This window comes from Tympanuchus pallidicinctus, unplaced genomic scaffold (genome assembly GCF_026119805.1).
Source record: "Tympanuchus pallidicinctus isolate F22 unplaced genomic scaffold, pur_lepc_1.0 scaffold22, whole genome shotgun sequence".
NCBI lineage: Eukaryota > Metazoa > Chordata > Aves > Galliformes > Phasianidae > Tympanuchus > Tympanuchus pallidicinctus.
In genome coordinates this window covers 4,283,155-4,299,294 of record NW_026294739.1, presented here as the reverse complement: position 1 = coordinate 4,299,294, position 16,140 = coordinate 4,283,155, and the positions used below count along the sequence as shown (strand labels likewise).

General features: G+C 46.7%; 1 protein-coding gene across 4 annotated transcripts; it reads right to left on the bottom strand.

Annotated features, from left to right (window-relative positions):
- Nucleotides 1–1,963: 1,963 nt before the first annotated feature.
- Nucleotides 1,964–16,085, bottom strand: PPP1R7 (protein phosphatase 1 regulatory subunit 7). Of its 4 annotated transcripts, none has more exons than XM_052685205.1 (11): nt 15,947–16,085; nt 15,364–15,441; nt 15,077–15,196; nt 11,555–11,610; nt 10,891–10,956; nt 10,144–10,274; nt 9,163–9,325; nt 5,652–5,768; nt 4,754–4,858; nt 3,769–3,855; nt 1,964–2,344 (listed from the first exon to the last, which is right to left on the bottom strand). In XM_052685205.1, the coding sequence occupies exons 2-11, from the start codon at nt 15,404–15,406 to the stop codon at nt 2,168–2,170; spliced, it is 1,065 nt and encodes a 354-aa protein (XP_052541165.1). In that variant the 5' UTR covers nt 15,407–15,441; nt 15,947–16,085; the 3' UTR covers nt 1,964–2,167. The 4 variants fall into 4 exon arrangements, with proteins under 4 accessions (XP_052541165.1, XP_052541168.1, XP_052541166.1 ...); XM_052685208.1 differs by having other exon boundaries at nt 15,092–15,196; XM_052685206.1 differs by lacking the exon at nt 15,364–15,441 and having other exon boundaries at nt 15,947–16,055.
- Nucleotides 16,086–16,140: the final 55 nt, after the last annotated feature.

The window sequence follows — 16,140 nt, the reverse complement described above, 5'->3', positions numbered from 1 at the left end:
CCCTCCCACGCGTGTCTGTCAGAAAATGGTTATTACCCCCATAGCTTAGGTCTGTCCTGTGTCACCAAGCCTATCACCCCCTCGTCCTCTTTATACCCCCTGCCCTCAACAGTTGCACAGTTAGGCTTGAGTTACAGTTGGGGCACTGCCACTGGGCTTGCCCCACAGCCCGACCCTCCGCTCTAAAGAAGGTCATGAAGTGATTGTACCCAGTACTGTCCCCCACACCCTCCTCCCGCAGCAGACTGTGGCATGTGTCCGTTTCCTCTCTGACGTCTTCCATATTGTATGTTTCCATAGCAATGATCCCTTGGCCTTAACTTTGGAATTTGGAGACTATATGCAAACATGTAAAAAGGCTCATGAGTATGGATGACACTGGAATTTTATAAATTCTAAAATAAAACCTGAAACAGCTCAGAGTGTCACGGATGTTATTTCTACTGGTGGGTTGAGATCCAGAGCAGCCCCTGCTTGGCTGGGCTCAGCCTGCTGTGAGGAGGCCCGGCTTGCCTGTGCTGAGCCAGGACAAGCGAAGTGAGCGCTGCCTCGAGGGGAGCTGAGAGCAAAGCCTGACAGCGTTTCACCCTGACCTCTGTCAGCTTAGGAATGCTGGGGACCAGACAGATGGCCGCATGCCTGATAAAGCCACACGCTGGCAGCAAGAGGGGACACAGGGTCAGCACATCCCCACCCAGTGCCCATGCCCCCTCCCTCCTGGCAGGGCCCAGTGGCCGTTACCTGACAGGTGGTGAGGAAGCCCAAGCATGCAGCCAGCAGGTACCAGTAGGTCGAAGTCAGATTGCCGTCCCTGTCTCTGACTGCCCTGTACCTGTGAGAGCCACACGCAGCTGTCACTGCACCTGCCCACTCCGTGGCTGGCATCGTCACCGTGTGTCACCGTGGGATGTCAGCAGAGCAGCAGGTAAGCCCAGTCCCAGGGTGCACAGTCTCAGCTGACTCCCCACAGTGGTGACATTTCCTCCCCTAATTCCCCAGCTGGAAAGCTTTTGCAGCCCCAAAGCACCCCAAAGGGGTGGGAGAGTCACAGGGACAGGCTGCTGGTCCCATGCTGCCTGTCCAGCACCAGCACACAGGCACATGGTGGGTAAGCCCCAGGATAAGCAGGGCTCTGTGGAAGCTCATGGTAGCAAGTGGGCAACCTGGACCCAGCTGAACTGAACTGTGTGCTGAGGAGGTGGCAGTGACTGCAGAAAGCAAACAAGGAGCCCAAGCAAACAGCCAGCTGAGGCAGAGGGGCCCCACCTGCAAGCAGTATTGCTGTGCTGGACAAAGTCCCACAGTGCATAGGCTGAGGTGAAGGCACACAGGCTGCTGTTGTGGACGTGCTTGTTGTATACACAGGGCAGGAAAATGAAGGTAAAGGCCATGAGGAAGGCCTGGGTCTAGGCCCTTCTCCTCCCCAGGTGGAATGCACAGCCCATTATCTTACCTCTTGTAACTCCTCCAGTCCCCAGCTTGGTCTACAGCTCAGCATTTAACATGGATGCTATACTAGCAGTGCCTCCAGTGGTAGCTCCATCCAGGTACGCAGATCCTCACACAGCTTCTGCAACTCAAGCTATCCTCAGTCAACTATACAAACCTGTAACTGTGCCTCAAAAAGAAAAAAAATAAAAAATAAAAAAACAAGCAACCACCATTGCTATGAAAGTCTTCCAGCTCTCCTCCACCCTCTGGTTTTACTAACAGATATTTAGCAAAAACTCAACTCTGATACCTGGATGAGCATTTTTATCCGATTCTCCTCCACGCCAACACTGTCACTGCTTCCCACATTTCTGCAGACCACCTTTAGGTCTGGATGAGGAACAGTGATGCTTGCAAGGATATCACAGACCTGAAGGTTTGTCTCCAAGCGGCTCCAAGTAGAAACGCTCCAGTCTGTTGCAAACACTTGCTGCCAATCCTCCCGGGCAAATAAGATACAAGCACAAGGAAATCTCTTATGTTAAGATTTAATAATAATAACAACATTTCAAAAACAATGAGTGCATTGTACACAAGATCTGGTAGTCAGTGCTTTTTGTTGACTGTTTGCTCTGAGAGTGTCAGTGTACTGAAGACCTGGGGAGTGGTGAGTGGATAAAAAACCCAGCTGGGACATTTCTCCAAGGAGGGCAGGAGAGAAGGGGCAGCAGGAGGCTCAGAACCGAACAAACGTGGCATCGATCTGCCGGACAGATGGGAGGGCCAGCATGATTTTGCGCCGGTACTGGGGATCCTTTTGCAAAGGGTTTCGCTCCAGGTACACAGTTTCCAAATTGTTGGCTCCTTTCAGCTCATCCAGGTCACTCCAGCTCTCAACGAGATTATCATTCATCTGCAGAGCACACACATGCACACACACATCAGTACTTCCAGTATCAGGAACCACAGCGATGCTGCTCAAGAAGATCATCACCCAGTGGCTCTAACTGTACAGTCTTCATGCATCACAAGGAAGCTCCTGTCTATGTGGTCCTTCTCCCAGATTAAAAAAATAATAATTATCAGTGAATTGCTTCTGGTCTCCCTCAGCAACTGTTTTTTTTTAACAGTGTTGAGGTGTGGGGGCAGGGGGGAAGCCAGAAGAGCATTTTCCATTTCCAGGTAGAGAAAGGAGCTGGACAAAGCCAGGAGATCCTCTGTCTGGCAGAGGACTCTTAAAGCACTGTTTTCTTGCAAGGAAAGCCCAGTGAGGTTAGGATCTTGCCTTTGCTTCCTGTAAAAGGAACTGAAACAGCTGTGCAGTGCCTTCTATAAGCAGAGCTACCACAAACAGGAGCACTGGAGGAAGTTGCAAAGGATGCCAACAGGTCACACACTGACCATACTGTACTGTCTCATTTCTAACATCTTTTGAACAGGCTTCTCAGCTCCTGTTACTGAAAGAGTTCCTTACAGAATAAATGCCACCAGGTAACACTGCTGGCAGTTGCCTAAGCTACTCTCCAAGATGAGAAAGATGGTCTACGTAGCCTGCACTGTAGGGTCTGCAGCTTGATTCCATTTGCAACCACTTTTCCATCCTCTCTCTCAGCCTCTGCTCAGAAGTTTATATAATTGAGCTCCAAACAACAGGCATTAAGCACCATAACATTCAGCTCTAACAAAGGAAAGGAGCTAGAGCACCTGTCAATTCATGAATACCTGCTGCTTTTCCCTAAGACAGGAGCAGATTTGTGTGCAGGTCCCCAAAGTGGCAGAGTACTGATAAAAATCAGGTGGAGAAAGTCTCTGCATATATCCTTAGCAGACTTGTGAATGGTAAAGGACCTGCTACCCAGGGTGTCACAAAGGTAACAGCAGCAACCCTAAGCAATTACCTGCCTCCTAGAGTGGAAGTAAACCAGAGTTCCATTTGTTTCGTATTTGTAACATGACCATATCAGTCTGTTCTAAACAGAGGCTGTGATCCAGGCAGTGGTGACACAGTATCAGCTTCTCTCATTACACAGTCATGCTGACTTGAAGAAAGATGAGATTTGCAAAAATAGGACACAGTAAGGCTGTTTCATAACCACCACAAGCCTGAAGGCAGGGCCTATATTCTAGATAGAAACAGGCTTGTTACCACTAACCAAAGCCCTGCCAAAATCTTCGAAGGCTCAAGTCCTTCCCAAGGGAAAACCATCACACTCTACCCTCCAAGATGGTTCAACAAGATGAGAAACATCCCAAGAGCTGCCCAAAGGACAGCTGTCCAAGACAGCCATTCACCACTCCAACCCACCAGAGGCCTTTTTCTCTGTGTACAGCACTTACCCAGAACTCCTGCAGCTCTGTTAGGTGACTGATATTTTCAATCTTCTTGATTCTATTGGATGCAATGTCCAGCATTGTGAGTTTGTTCTAGACAAGCAAACAAAAACGTTACACTAGATTTCCCTTCACCTTCCATCTCTCAGGCCCAGGCATAAAAATCATTAGAAGCAATGACATGTTATCACCAGCTGTCCTACAATGAGAAACGTAGACAGGAATACATTTAGCAAGACTGTTTTTTAATTGAGACGTGTTACTGACCTCCCAGAAGCCATGCAGCAAAAATGAAAGCAATTACTTGCTGGATGGCAATGTCAGCTGAAGGCTCCTAGAAAGACAAGTTTTCTCTCTCCATAGCACACTAACAGGAATCCATTAACATTTGGATCAGAAGCATCCTCCTGGGCAGTTGAACACTTTCTGCAGCAGAAAGTTTAGAAGCTTTAGGGAAAGCTTTCTGCCCTGCACACAGCCAAGTTCCTGATTTCTCTGCTCTCCTACAATGCCATCTGCTGTTGCACGAGGATCAAAACGCTACAGACTTGTGTGAAATCAATCCTATCTAGAATTACAGTGTCAGGAAGGCAAGCCACATGCCATGGCTCGTCCCTCTCACTCCCAGCTCCACTCGTCCTACCCATACAGACTCACGGTTATCTACAAACTGCTGTCAGGAATGCTACATCAGAGCCAGCCACCAGTGGCCATCAGTCATTTCACTGCTGGAGATCTGCCAGGCTGCTGCATGAACCACATGCTTCAAATGCTCCCTCCACAATCAAGAAAGCAACTTACTCCAGATCCAGAGGGGCTCTGTGCATGTAAGGGATTTCAGTGTAACTAATGCTTGGATTTTGGTGGTCTTCTCAAGATATTCAGAACCCTTCATGTAACTGAAGCAGCTGAGGAACAGAAGATTCAGGCAAAGCCCACCCCCCTGGCAGGATGCTGAGGGCAGCAGTTCTGACACACTCATACTGCTCACATTGTTCTCCAGTCCCTCGATGACTTCGATGCCGTTGTTGCTGAGGTACAGCTCACGCAAGTTCACTAAGCTCTGCAGCCCCTCAATCTTGGTCAGACGGTTACTCTGAAAGCATAACAACAGTTAAGAGCAGTAACAACCCACAATGCAAGCGAGTCATAGGAGATAAAGCATTGGAAGGGGAAATTGCCTGCCTGGGTCAACATCGATGCCACGTGCTAGGTTTTAAAGGCCTGCAGCACCATACCTAAGGAAGCAAAGGCTCCAAATTCAGGAGAGTCAGACCCTGACCTCCCCATCAGAAGCAGCAGTTTCCTACTTGGTCTCTTCAGAAACACGCTGATGCATTAATAGCATTCATTCTGTAGGTCTTTCTAGCAGAATAACCCGAAGTGAAGTTACAGTGAAGTTACAGGATTTCAGTTCTGATACACTCTGCTACATACAGCTCTGTACATCCTATAGGTTAAGATGCCTACATGTACTGTAACATGCAGAAGGTACGACTTCCTCAGGAGCTGTTTGCCTAGCTTGTGCTAGACTGCATGAACTTTGTCATGTGGTTTTTATTCCACCCATTAAAAAGCTGGAAGCTTCCAGTAGCTCATTAAGGACAGGTTTCATTTAGCACAGGCTTGTCATTCACTTTTCTTCCCTGTTGAGGCAGAAGGCAGTGACACTGAGCTCACTGCCAATGAAAGGACTTCTCTGGCATTACTCATTGGATGTCACTGCAAAAACGACAAGCAGTATTTCAGGAAGGAAGTTGGGCTTCACATTCATTTCACTCTTCTACTCCGGCAGTTTGACCTAAACAGAGATTCCTAAGAGCTCACTGTAGAGGTGTTCACATCACCGAGGGTGTTTCAAACACCACAGGACAGAGCAGGATCAGTACCTGTATACTGAGCACGGTCAGGTTTGTCAGCGCATCCAAGTTCTGCAGCTTGGTGATTTTGTTCTTTCCAAGGAACAGGCTGTCCAGATTAGCCAGGGCGTCGATGTTCTCTATGGCCTGCAAGAGCAAAGCAGACGGCGTTGCTGCGACGCACAGCTCCAACCCGCAGATTCACTCAGCCTTGAACTGTGCAGCACTTCCCCTCCTGTGAGAAACAACCTGCTAGTTCCACAGCACAAAGCGTGCGGGCCAGGCCTCCCTCAGGACCCGAGAGCAAAGCGCAGGGCTTTGTGCAGTGACAGCAAACCTCAGCCTGCGAGGGCTGGCCAAGGCACTGCTGGCTTCAGCACGGGTCACATTGCTTTCTCCTGGCTGCAGCCCCACTGTCCAGGCAGGATCAGAGAAAGCACAGCCTGTGTAACACTGAAAAGGACATTCCCTGGGCCACCAGGTGCTCACCCAGGGCAGGAAACGCTCGTTTGTGAATCTACAGTATCTGTCACTGGTGAATGGAAAGAGAAGCTGGAGGAGAAAAAGTCATTCCCAAATTCAGTACTAGCCATCAGTGATGAAAGCAGTCGGAGGCAAGCTGCCCAGCTCCTGTGCTCATTGGTTTCTCTGCCATAAGCAAGGTTAATTGTCTCCTGGGTGTATCTAGATGCCATAAGCTGCTGGCACATTTAATACTGTCTGTATATTCACACAACTGGCAGCACATGGCAACTTAAGCAACGCACACGTTAAATACACACACTGCTGACAGAGCACACACACCACATCAATTCAAATGCTGAGCTCAGCTTTCAGTGGAAGAGAACATCTCTGTGAGGCACCAAGAAGAACCATATTCTTTAGTTATAAAAAATAGAATAAAAAAAAAAGGGTGCACCAGAAAGCATCAACAGAGGATTATAAAAAGACAGGGCAAGAAGAGGGATAAAATAGGGGTTTTAGAAAGGGCTCCTGTAAACAGGAGGAAATTAAAAAAATCCTTTTTTCTTTGCAAGTGAAAAGCCACAAAAAATACAAAAAAGAAGCAGGCACTGCTAAAAACAGAATTTTAAAAACAGGTTTCAGCTGACAGGAAAGCAGCAGTGTGGATATGGATACACAGCTGTGCATCCGCGCTCAAGAACTTCGTGACATGCCAGCTTCCAGAACCCTTCCTGCCAGGCAGGACAGAGCCCAGCAGTGCTGGTGACACAGGACACCACATCCCAGCACCACCCAGACTTCTGTGTGCACCTGTGGGCAAGGGAAGGCAGAGGAGAATGGACACATGCACACAGTGTATTACAGGTACCTCCGGGAAGGAAAGAAGCTTTTCAATCTCTATCCCAGAACTGCCAACAGATTCAACATAATCTGTTTATCAGCTCATATTTGGACTCACCCTCCTTCTAAGCCTGTGGACTTACCCCTGTTTTGGCCTTGCAAGAAAATAATAGATTTGTTTCTCAATGGTAGCTCCCCCAGCCCTGAGGAGGAAATACTTGTGACTCTGAGGGTACTGAGAAGAAATAATCAGAAAGAAAAAAAGCTACTTAAAGCTATAGAAAAGCCACATTTAAGTATGAAACAGGCATGAGGAAAAAAAGCTAGGGAACAAATGAAGTGCTTGCCTTGTAGTTGCCTCAGTCCAACTTCGGAAAGAAAAGCATGAAAATGGATCAGGCATGAAATTGTTTCCCCACCATTCCTATAAGAAGGACAGAACTACAAGTGTTTGCTAAAGTCACCACAGAGCTGGTGAAGTGCACCCCAAGAAGTTAAGAGTTTCGCAGCAGATGACCAACACAGCACTACTGCAGAAACTTAATGCCCAGGGGATGAACGTAGCAGGCACCCCACACCCACAGACACTGCCTGACCTGCCTGCCCACAGCTTCTTACACACACAGCCAACCTATGAAGCACGCAGCCAGGCCATCCTGCCAGCAGGAAACTACCACAACAGTTCTGGTTTCCACAGGTGAGATGCATTTTTTCATGCCCACCCTAGACACAGGTTTCTCACTCCAGTAAAGCAGCACAGAGCATTGTTTTTTAAAGAATTAACAGAAAAGATGCTAAAAATAGGAAAATTTAGCTTGTTACCCAGGCAGTGATATCACTGTTTTGGTTTTTACCACGCACAGCCTCAGCGCTGCAAAAAAAATGCACATAAAATAGTTCAAGCTGGTTCATTTAAAATATATTCTCCAGCTTCTCCACCACTGGTGGCAATACACCAGCCAAGTATCAGTACAGAAACCCAGCTGGTTTGGTTTTCAGTCTTATTTGCACTGAGTAATGATGCTGAGAAATGAGATGTAATAGTTTTCTTTAACCCAGCTTTGGACACGCAACGATTGGTGCCCTAAGGCCTATTATGCTTCTAAACACAAAGAATGCACCTCTATAAATCACATTCACCAACCTATGTGAAACATAAGGCTCCTTACCACTCGTCTGGCTGATGCTCTCCCACTCAGCATTAATTCTCCCTACATGTTACTCTCCAAAGTAACAATTCCTTCAGACAGAAGAGTCGCTTCGGTTCAGCTTTTGGAGAAAAATGAGTTTTTCCAGTTCATCAAAGCAGCAAACATTTCTGCCTTCGAAGGCTGTTTGTAATTGCTTGAGTTTCCTTCTTTTTAGAAAGGAGATGTGCTTCCACGACACTTAGAATATGGAAAACAGATCAGTATTTCCCTCACTTGTTCATTCAATGTAACAAAGAGTTTCTCAGCATCTGCAGCTGGGCAAAGTCATTTTATACAATTTCCAGACTGTAAGAATTGAGTGCATTCCAGCTATTTCAGAGAGGGTACATAGAATTGAAAAAGCTTGTAAAAAATTAATAGTTCACTCTGCACACAGTGAGTCTTCTGTGTTGCCTGCTTCACCCATTCTCTTATGACCTGGGCAAAATGCAGAAGCCTGCCTTATGGACAGCAGACACCACTCAGAACTGCCTCCCTTTAAGTGCAGTCAAAATCACAAAACTGGAAAGGTTGCTAACTGACAAGTAAGAAAAAGCAGTCAGCAGTGGGCTATCAGGTTTCTGAGGCACTTCAGAGCAAGGCCTCAAGAAAACCTTCTTCTTGAGTGAGAAAATTGTGGAGATCTATCAAGTACACACGTGAACCTGAAACTGCTATTAGAGTTCAATTGATTTGATGAAGTAGAAGCAGACAGAGCCACGAGGAAGGCAAGAGAAAACAATAGCTGTAGTTTTGATAGGTTTGGCTCCCTGTCGAGAGAAAACTGCCATCTGCAGAAGGCAGCTCACAGGGAATGAGCTGAAGAAAAACTCCTCAGCTGTAGTTTAGAAGCCAGGCACTACACACACACATAATGGAAGGATCCAGCAGGTGCAGCAAATAAACAACTACACATCGAATGGCTAGAACAATAAGAACAGCAAAACCACAAGTCAAAGTCAACACAGAGCACTTTGAGAACAGGCTAATCCCAAAAGCCACAGAGCTCAAAACTCTCCAGCTAACATCTCGTACAGCAAGCCTACCCGAATTCGATTGGATCCCAACTCTAACATCTGTAACAGCTGCAAGTTGCTCAAATTCTCAATTTTGCTGATTTTGTTGTTGACGAGGAAGAGTTTTTTAAGTTGGGTAAGCTGATCTAGTCCTTCAATGTGTCGCAGAACATTAAACGAGATGTCCAGGATCCTGAGGTAAAACAAAACAAAGGGCTCTTCAGTCCAGGAGGCATGGAAGGTCCTGGCAGAGGCATTTGTGAACTGATGGTGAGCCTCACTATCTGCAGAAATCAAGCATTTTGTTAGGCTGTGAAGCTGGAGTCACAAGTGGCATTTCTTTAATCAGAAATAACGAATACAACTTTCAAAATACTGTCATAGCAAGCCACAGAGAAAACAAAGGTATGTCACATGCAACAAGCACACTGTTTTGCCCAGCTGTGCAACTGCCACCATGGGGGGAAGCCAACTTTCAGCACTGTACCATAAGAAACGTACATCTCTACAAGTTCTGCCTCTCTGGGACAAGGCCTGTCTTAAACATGAAGCAGTTAGCAGTGCTGTAAGCACATCACTCCTCCCCAGTCTCAGAGAAAATGGTTGTGATCCACCTCCAGACTGACGAAGGACCAGTGCCAGAAGCTGGGAATAGCACTTTGTCCCCAACAGAGTCACATCTCTAGTCGTTTTCTACAGAAGCACAAATGCTATATGGAGCATCCCTACAATACCAAGGGATGCCTGAGCGCTCCTGCACCTGCATGGAAGCTGCAGCCACCTACCTTGCTGTCCTTGCTGTTTTACACAGATGATGTTTCATTTCCACTGTCCCAGCTGAGCTCCAGGACAACAGAACTACTTTACTGCACAGTTAAGTATCAACGGAGACCAGATATTGTCCTTCACAGACAAGAGAAGGACGAGAAGGCTCTGGGTGCTTAATATAATTACAGCTCAGCGGGTGACAACCCACCCACGGCCCAAACCTGGTGATTCCCCACGACTCACTCAAGATCCACGAGAGCCTCCAAGTTCTCAATCTTCCGAATCTGATTGTCGTACAGATCCAGCTCCCGCAAGGTCTGCAGTTGCTCCAGGTTCTCAATGCGCTTCACCAAGTTCTGACGCAGACACAGAGTCTGGCAGGAAAGCAGAGGTGAACAGCAGCACGTCATGCCTTCTGGCATACAGGCACAAAGTGGGTTTTGCTTTGTAAAATACGATATTCTCCTGTTTTCTTCCATCTCTACAGAAGGAAAGCCTTCACCACAAATACAGCCACCAGAACAGCAGCCCGCAGAAGCCACGTAATCGCCATCCTTGGAAGAGTTTCACCAGGCAGGGCCTTAAGCCACATGCTCCAACCAGACCTGCTTTGAGCAGGAGTTTACTACAAGCCTCCAGAAATCCTTTAAGGTTCCAGGGAGACCTCAGCTGGCCTTACAGAAGTAGAAGGGAGCTTACAAACAGGAGAGGGACCAACTTTATAAACAGTCTAATAGTGATAAGACAAGGGGAAATGCCTTTAAACTAGAAGAGAAGAAATTTAGGTTGGATGGACCTTCTTCAGACAAACTGTCAAGGTTTTACGATTTTTGGCTACTGGTATTCCACATCATTACACCACGTTGACACAAACATAAGGTGAAATGACTAGGATGGCAGCCAAAAAGACTCCTGAGTTTGTTCTCTGGTAGGTCTGACACACACACCCTCCAGCTCCAAATGATATTCTCTATTCCTTCCAGCTGTTACCTTGACTTTCTTGAGCACCTCGAACCCTTCAATCTTCCCAATTCGGAAATGATTCAGGTCAACGTCCTGAGAGAGAAACAGAGGTCAGAGGGATTCAGCCATCATTTCAAAATACTCTTTAAAGACGAGCCCAGCCATTTTCTTCTAAGAAAAATTACAGACTTACAGAAAGTGCAGCTCATTAAAACTTCTCCTTAAAGAGCTCGTAAAAATTTGGTTTGGCAGATGATTTTACCAGCACACGGCCTAAGTTCATTAACTGCAAAGGCAGTACCTGTGAGAGGGCAAAGCCTCCTCAGTGTGAGCTTGGTTTCACCAAGAGGGAACCATTTCTTTTAGTAAATTCATAATTTTACTGAGAAAGAGTTGTGCAGCTTGAACAAAGTGCTGCACAGAATTCCCTTACCCACTTACTGCTTAACTGGAACACACTTTTCTTTGCTCCTGTGTTTATTCTAAAACTCAAAATGACAAACAAAAGGTTTTGGATACTGATTAAGAGTAGAATACTCCTATGTCTAGCCTGAAGGCTCTGAGCCAGTTTCAGAGAAGATAGGATAGTCAGGACCTTGAGGAGAATTAGATCTTTTAGCTAGGTTTCAACACTTGCTTTCCCTTTCATCCTGCTACGTAAAGCCTGACAGAACAAAACCCCTTCCTTTACCTCAGCTTCTGGGTCCAGGCTAATGGTCTCCATGTCCACTGGTGTCTCTGCTTCTCCTGCAGCAGAAACAAACATGTTACAGACTCCTGCTATCTGATAGTTAGAGACATGATGACAATGGCCAACACCCAGAGGGACAAAGGGAGCAAGCACCCTTCAGAACAAGTCACACACAAGATGCACAGTTTGGAAATTTTGCTGCAGTGAAAACACACTCACTTGCATCATGACAGCAAGCAGTGAAACAAAGCTTCCTTGCCAACACAACTCCACGCCTAGAAGCAAATGAAAAAAGAGCAGCACCTTACCCAGCCTGCCTGCCTGGCTGATGTGTAACACTGCCTTAAGGCTGAACTTGGCAGGATTTCTTTTCTTTACACTTAGTGCAAGCATCCCTCTGAGGATGTTCCCTCCAAGGAGTCTGTGCTCCTCAGACAACCTAACATGGGTGCCAAGGAGGAACCTAAGTACATCTAAAGCTTGCAGCTGGTAGTGCCAAGAATGACCGAGCATCTCCACAACCTCTCCAGCCTTTATCTCACAAATATTGCCAGTGTATGCTGAGCACACACTCGCATGGACTTCCCTTCTTTTGTTTGAATAAGCTTAGTAATATGCTAGAAAACTGTTTATCACACTGCATGCATTTGCTTGGGAAATGCTTTTGTAGTTCTGGAAGGTAGCCCAGCATTTGCTGTACTTCTATCACAGCACAAGAGGGAGTGAAGTTTACTGGATACATTCATGCTGAATAATTCACACCCGATTCCCATTTGCAGAAGATGGTGTGCTGTTTGCATCAATCTCCAAAGGAAGTCTAATAAGGCTTTGCAAAACGGATACAAAACATGCAACCCCTTTCAGTTCTAAGCATATAAGCCCTCTGTGCAACCACAAAACTGGAAGCATCTTTAATATCAGTCAAGTTCCAAAGCCTTTGGATTAAGTCCTGCATTACAGCATGCAAGCCCATTCCATTAACACAATCATGAATTTTATTTCCCGAGCAGGGCCTCAACATTCACACAAATGCCAAACACCCTCAATCCTTAATGAGTGCTTTTCCTACAAATGCTTCATTTGCAGCCAGGTAAAGATTAATGGTACAAACATCACAGCTGTTAATCCTGCCAAGCTGCAGGCTTTGATAGCTCCACACAGCTATTTACCTCACTGCATTGTGCCACGACAGGAAAGAGCCCTCACTGAACTGACTTGGGTAAATTAAGATTTAAAGAGCCTACTTTTCTTCTCATAAAAGAAGGTATCTCATCTTTTAATATTTTATACAGCATAAATTAGCACGGAGCATAAATTACAGTTTAGGGATTGAAAGTGAGCTGAGAGTGTTGGTGACGTTGCATGGTATAGAAATGCCACCAGAACTGACAAGCATAAATGTGCCCGTCAGCATTTTAGCACCAAGCAGCACTTGAATTTCCATTTTTCTTCCAGATGAGGAGGGATGCACTTCAGCAGGGGAACAGACACACTTCCCAGCTGCTCCCATGACCACAGCTCTTTAACCTATTTCTAGGGTGCAAAAATCTGCCAGCACAGGGCGCTCCAAGACAGACAGCCCAGCTGAACTTACAGCCACCAGGAACAGAGCCTGAGGTCAGAACAGCAGTTATGTGAAGACGTCTCATTAGAAAAAGACCAAACTATTCCCCTTGGACTGAGCTGTACAAGCAGTAAGTTTCAGTGCTGTGATGGAACCTGTCCTTCTGGGGCTTTAAAGGTGTCTAACAGTACAGCTGGTGCACTCTGTAGATACTTTGGTCAAAAATGTTCCTCTGTCTCTGCCCTGTGAAGCGGCGCGTTTCCTCGCAGCGCACACAGCAGCTCACATGCTCTGCAGTACATCAGACACTCAGTATGTCTAAATTACTCAGTAATTTAGAACACAGGCAGTTTCTCAAGAGGGAAAAAAGAAATACATCGCTTTGCCACTGAAGTTACTTAAGAGAGCTTTGGTGTAACCCACGCCTGCAAGCTCTGCAAGTGCAGGAAGAAAGGATGCCACTCAGGAAGCCCGAGTTCTGCAGCACAGAGCAGCAGTCACTGTTACGTAAATCCACAGCACCACAACCATCTGAAGCCCAACTGCACATGCATGACAAGTATAAGTTCTAAGATTTCACAGCAGCAGTGCTGCTCCTCAGAGAATTAACTCAACAATGAATGTGAAATCTCAGCTGTGTCATCTCTATTTGTGAGCTCCAACGAAAAAAGGTGGCAGAACTTCCATGCTCCTTTCAGCTGAACACCTTAGCTTCCTTGCCAGCTCTTAACTCAAGTGCTCCAGTATTATTCCTCTTTTTGGTTCCTATCCTAGAAATAGTTGCTTGTTTTTTACACTAAGTAGCATCCAATGTCAATGAGACAACAAGCTGTTTTTTTCCTGCCCCCTTTTGAAATAAAAGCATGTCGTTCCAAGTCGTTTCTCTCCTCTTACAGCTCCCAAAGGGAAACAACACACAGCCTCAAATGCACAAATAAATGACGTCAGCTGAATGAATGCTCAAACCATTACGTGCACGCAAAGGAAAACTGTCCCCAACTGATCTGTGTGCTTCAGCTGATGGTGCACAGCTCGGGATCCCCCCAGTTTGTGGGATGTGCTCTTAGACACATCACCACGCATTTTTCAACTTACAGGTGTGGCTTTTTTTTGTTTAATAGCTAACAACAACTTAAAATTTGCCACAGAAAGTGTTTTATTTCAGTTCCATTTCCAGGCCAATAACACCTACAAGCAGGTCTACCCAAAGGATGCACTGCACCTTAAACTGTTAGCTATTGTTAAAAGTCCAGATGATACTGCAGTGTAGGTTCTTCAGCTATCGATTTGCTTTGACAAATTGCAAGCTACCATAAAACAAACATCTCCATTAAATAAGCAGAGGCTTTAAAGCACCTGCTGAAATTTCTACCCAACAACTAAAGCAAACTGAAAAAACAGCAGAGACGTTTTGAAATCAAGGCAATTCAAATAGGTACAATTTTCATGCCTTAGAATTTTTAAGCAAAAAAAAAAAAATAATAATCCTGCAACAAAATAAACTACATCAACCTGCTTTCTTCAGCCTACCTAGAAAAAGTCCTCTTTGCCTTCCAAAGGGATCTGGCAATTTTTAAAGTTAAAAGCTATACACAGTAGAGGAGTATGAAGAGCTGGCTTCGTTCATCTTTAATAAACACTTCCAGCATCTTTCTATAGAAAGTGAAAACCCTTCCACAAAGAAGCACAAATCAAGCTCTTTTTGAATGCTGACATTTCAAAGAGAAGCATGGTTTCACACACTGATAATTAAAAAAAGGATCTAATATCTGCAATTCCATGAAAGAAGGCAGCTTTACAATAGCAAGGAATTATGCTATTACTTAAAAAAGTTTTCTCTAGGGCAGCTGTTATCTAACACTGAGACAAACACCATGTATCACACAGAGAAATACAAAGGACTGACATGGGTGGGCGGCTCACACCTCCCTAAGGCCATCACTGAGGTGGGAAGATACCTGGGGAGTTCTCACCATTCTGCTCATCTCTCAGGCTCTGCTGGCTGAGGTCTGTCACTAAGCACACTGCTTGCTTCTTCCCTTCATCTTCTGACTCCTCCGATTCGATCCGCTTATCGACTGCAGGAGACAGAGAACAACAGAGTTAGGTTGCTTCTGGCAGCACGCTGAGGGCAAAAAGCAGCAAGCAGATATCACAACCAGGACTCACAAATACCACTACGCAGTTAGTAGAAATCCTAAATTAACTAAATGAAAGGTTTAGTCTTAAATAAAAGGCCTCTTACCCCTTGTTTCTACTTTGATTTTGGATGCACTTTTTCCTCCCATCACATCTTCCTAAAACCAACAATCTGGGAAGAAGACTGGAGGAAAAAGGAAATTTCTTAGATCAATGAAGTGCAATTCCAAAGATTACGGAAATGGAAGGAGATCTACGACACTTAAAAACCTTTCAGAGGAAATAAAACCAGTGTCACGCATGAGGGTACCAACGACACGCAGAAGAAAAGCCACAAAGGCAGGGCTGGCTGCAGCCCGAGCGGCCGCCTGGGCACTGCGCGGCTCCCGCACGAGGAAATCACACCGGGGGATTCTCCTTACGTTCTCTTTACGTTTTACATCACGGCCGCCTCCACAGCCCCGTTTCTACCACCTCTCCCGCAAAGGCCGCGCCCCGCGCCCCTCAGGCCCCGCTCCCGGGATCACCACAGGGCTCGCCTCAGGCCGGACCCCCGGGGGCTGTCCAGCCAGGACGGCCCCGAGCCTATCGCACCCTCCGGGACCTCCCGATCCACGGGCAGCACCCCGGGACCGCGCCGTTCCGCGCTCCGTGCCGACCCGACCCCGCCGGCCGCAGCGGGCTCTCACCCTCCATCATCTCCTGCTGCCCCTCTCCGCTCCCCGCCGCCATATTGCTTCTCCTCCCACCGCCCCCTTCCGGCAACCGCCTCAACGACGGTCGCAGCCAATCAGAGCCCAGAGCCGGCGCCCCTCAGACAGCCAATCGTCTCCGCAGGTGTGAGCCTGAGGGGGGAGGGGTGACGGTTGGGGCCGTCCGGCTC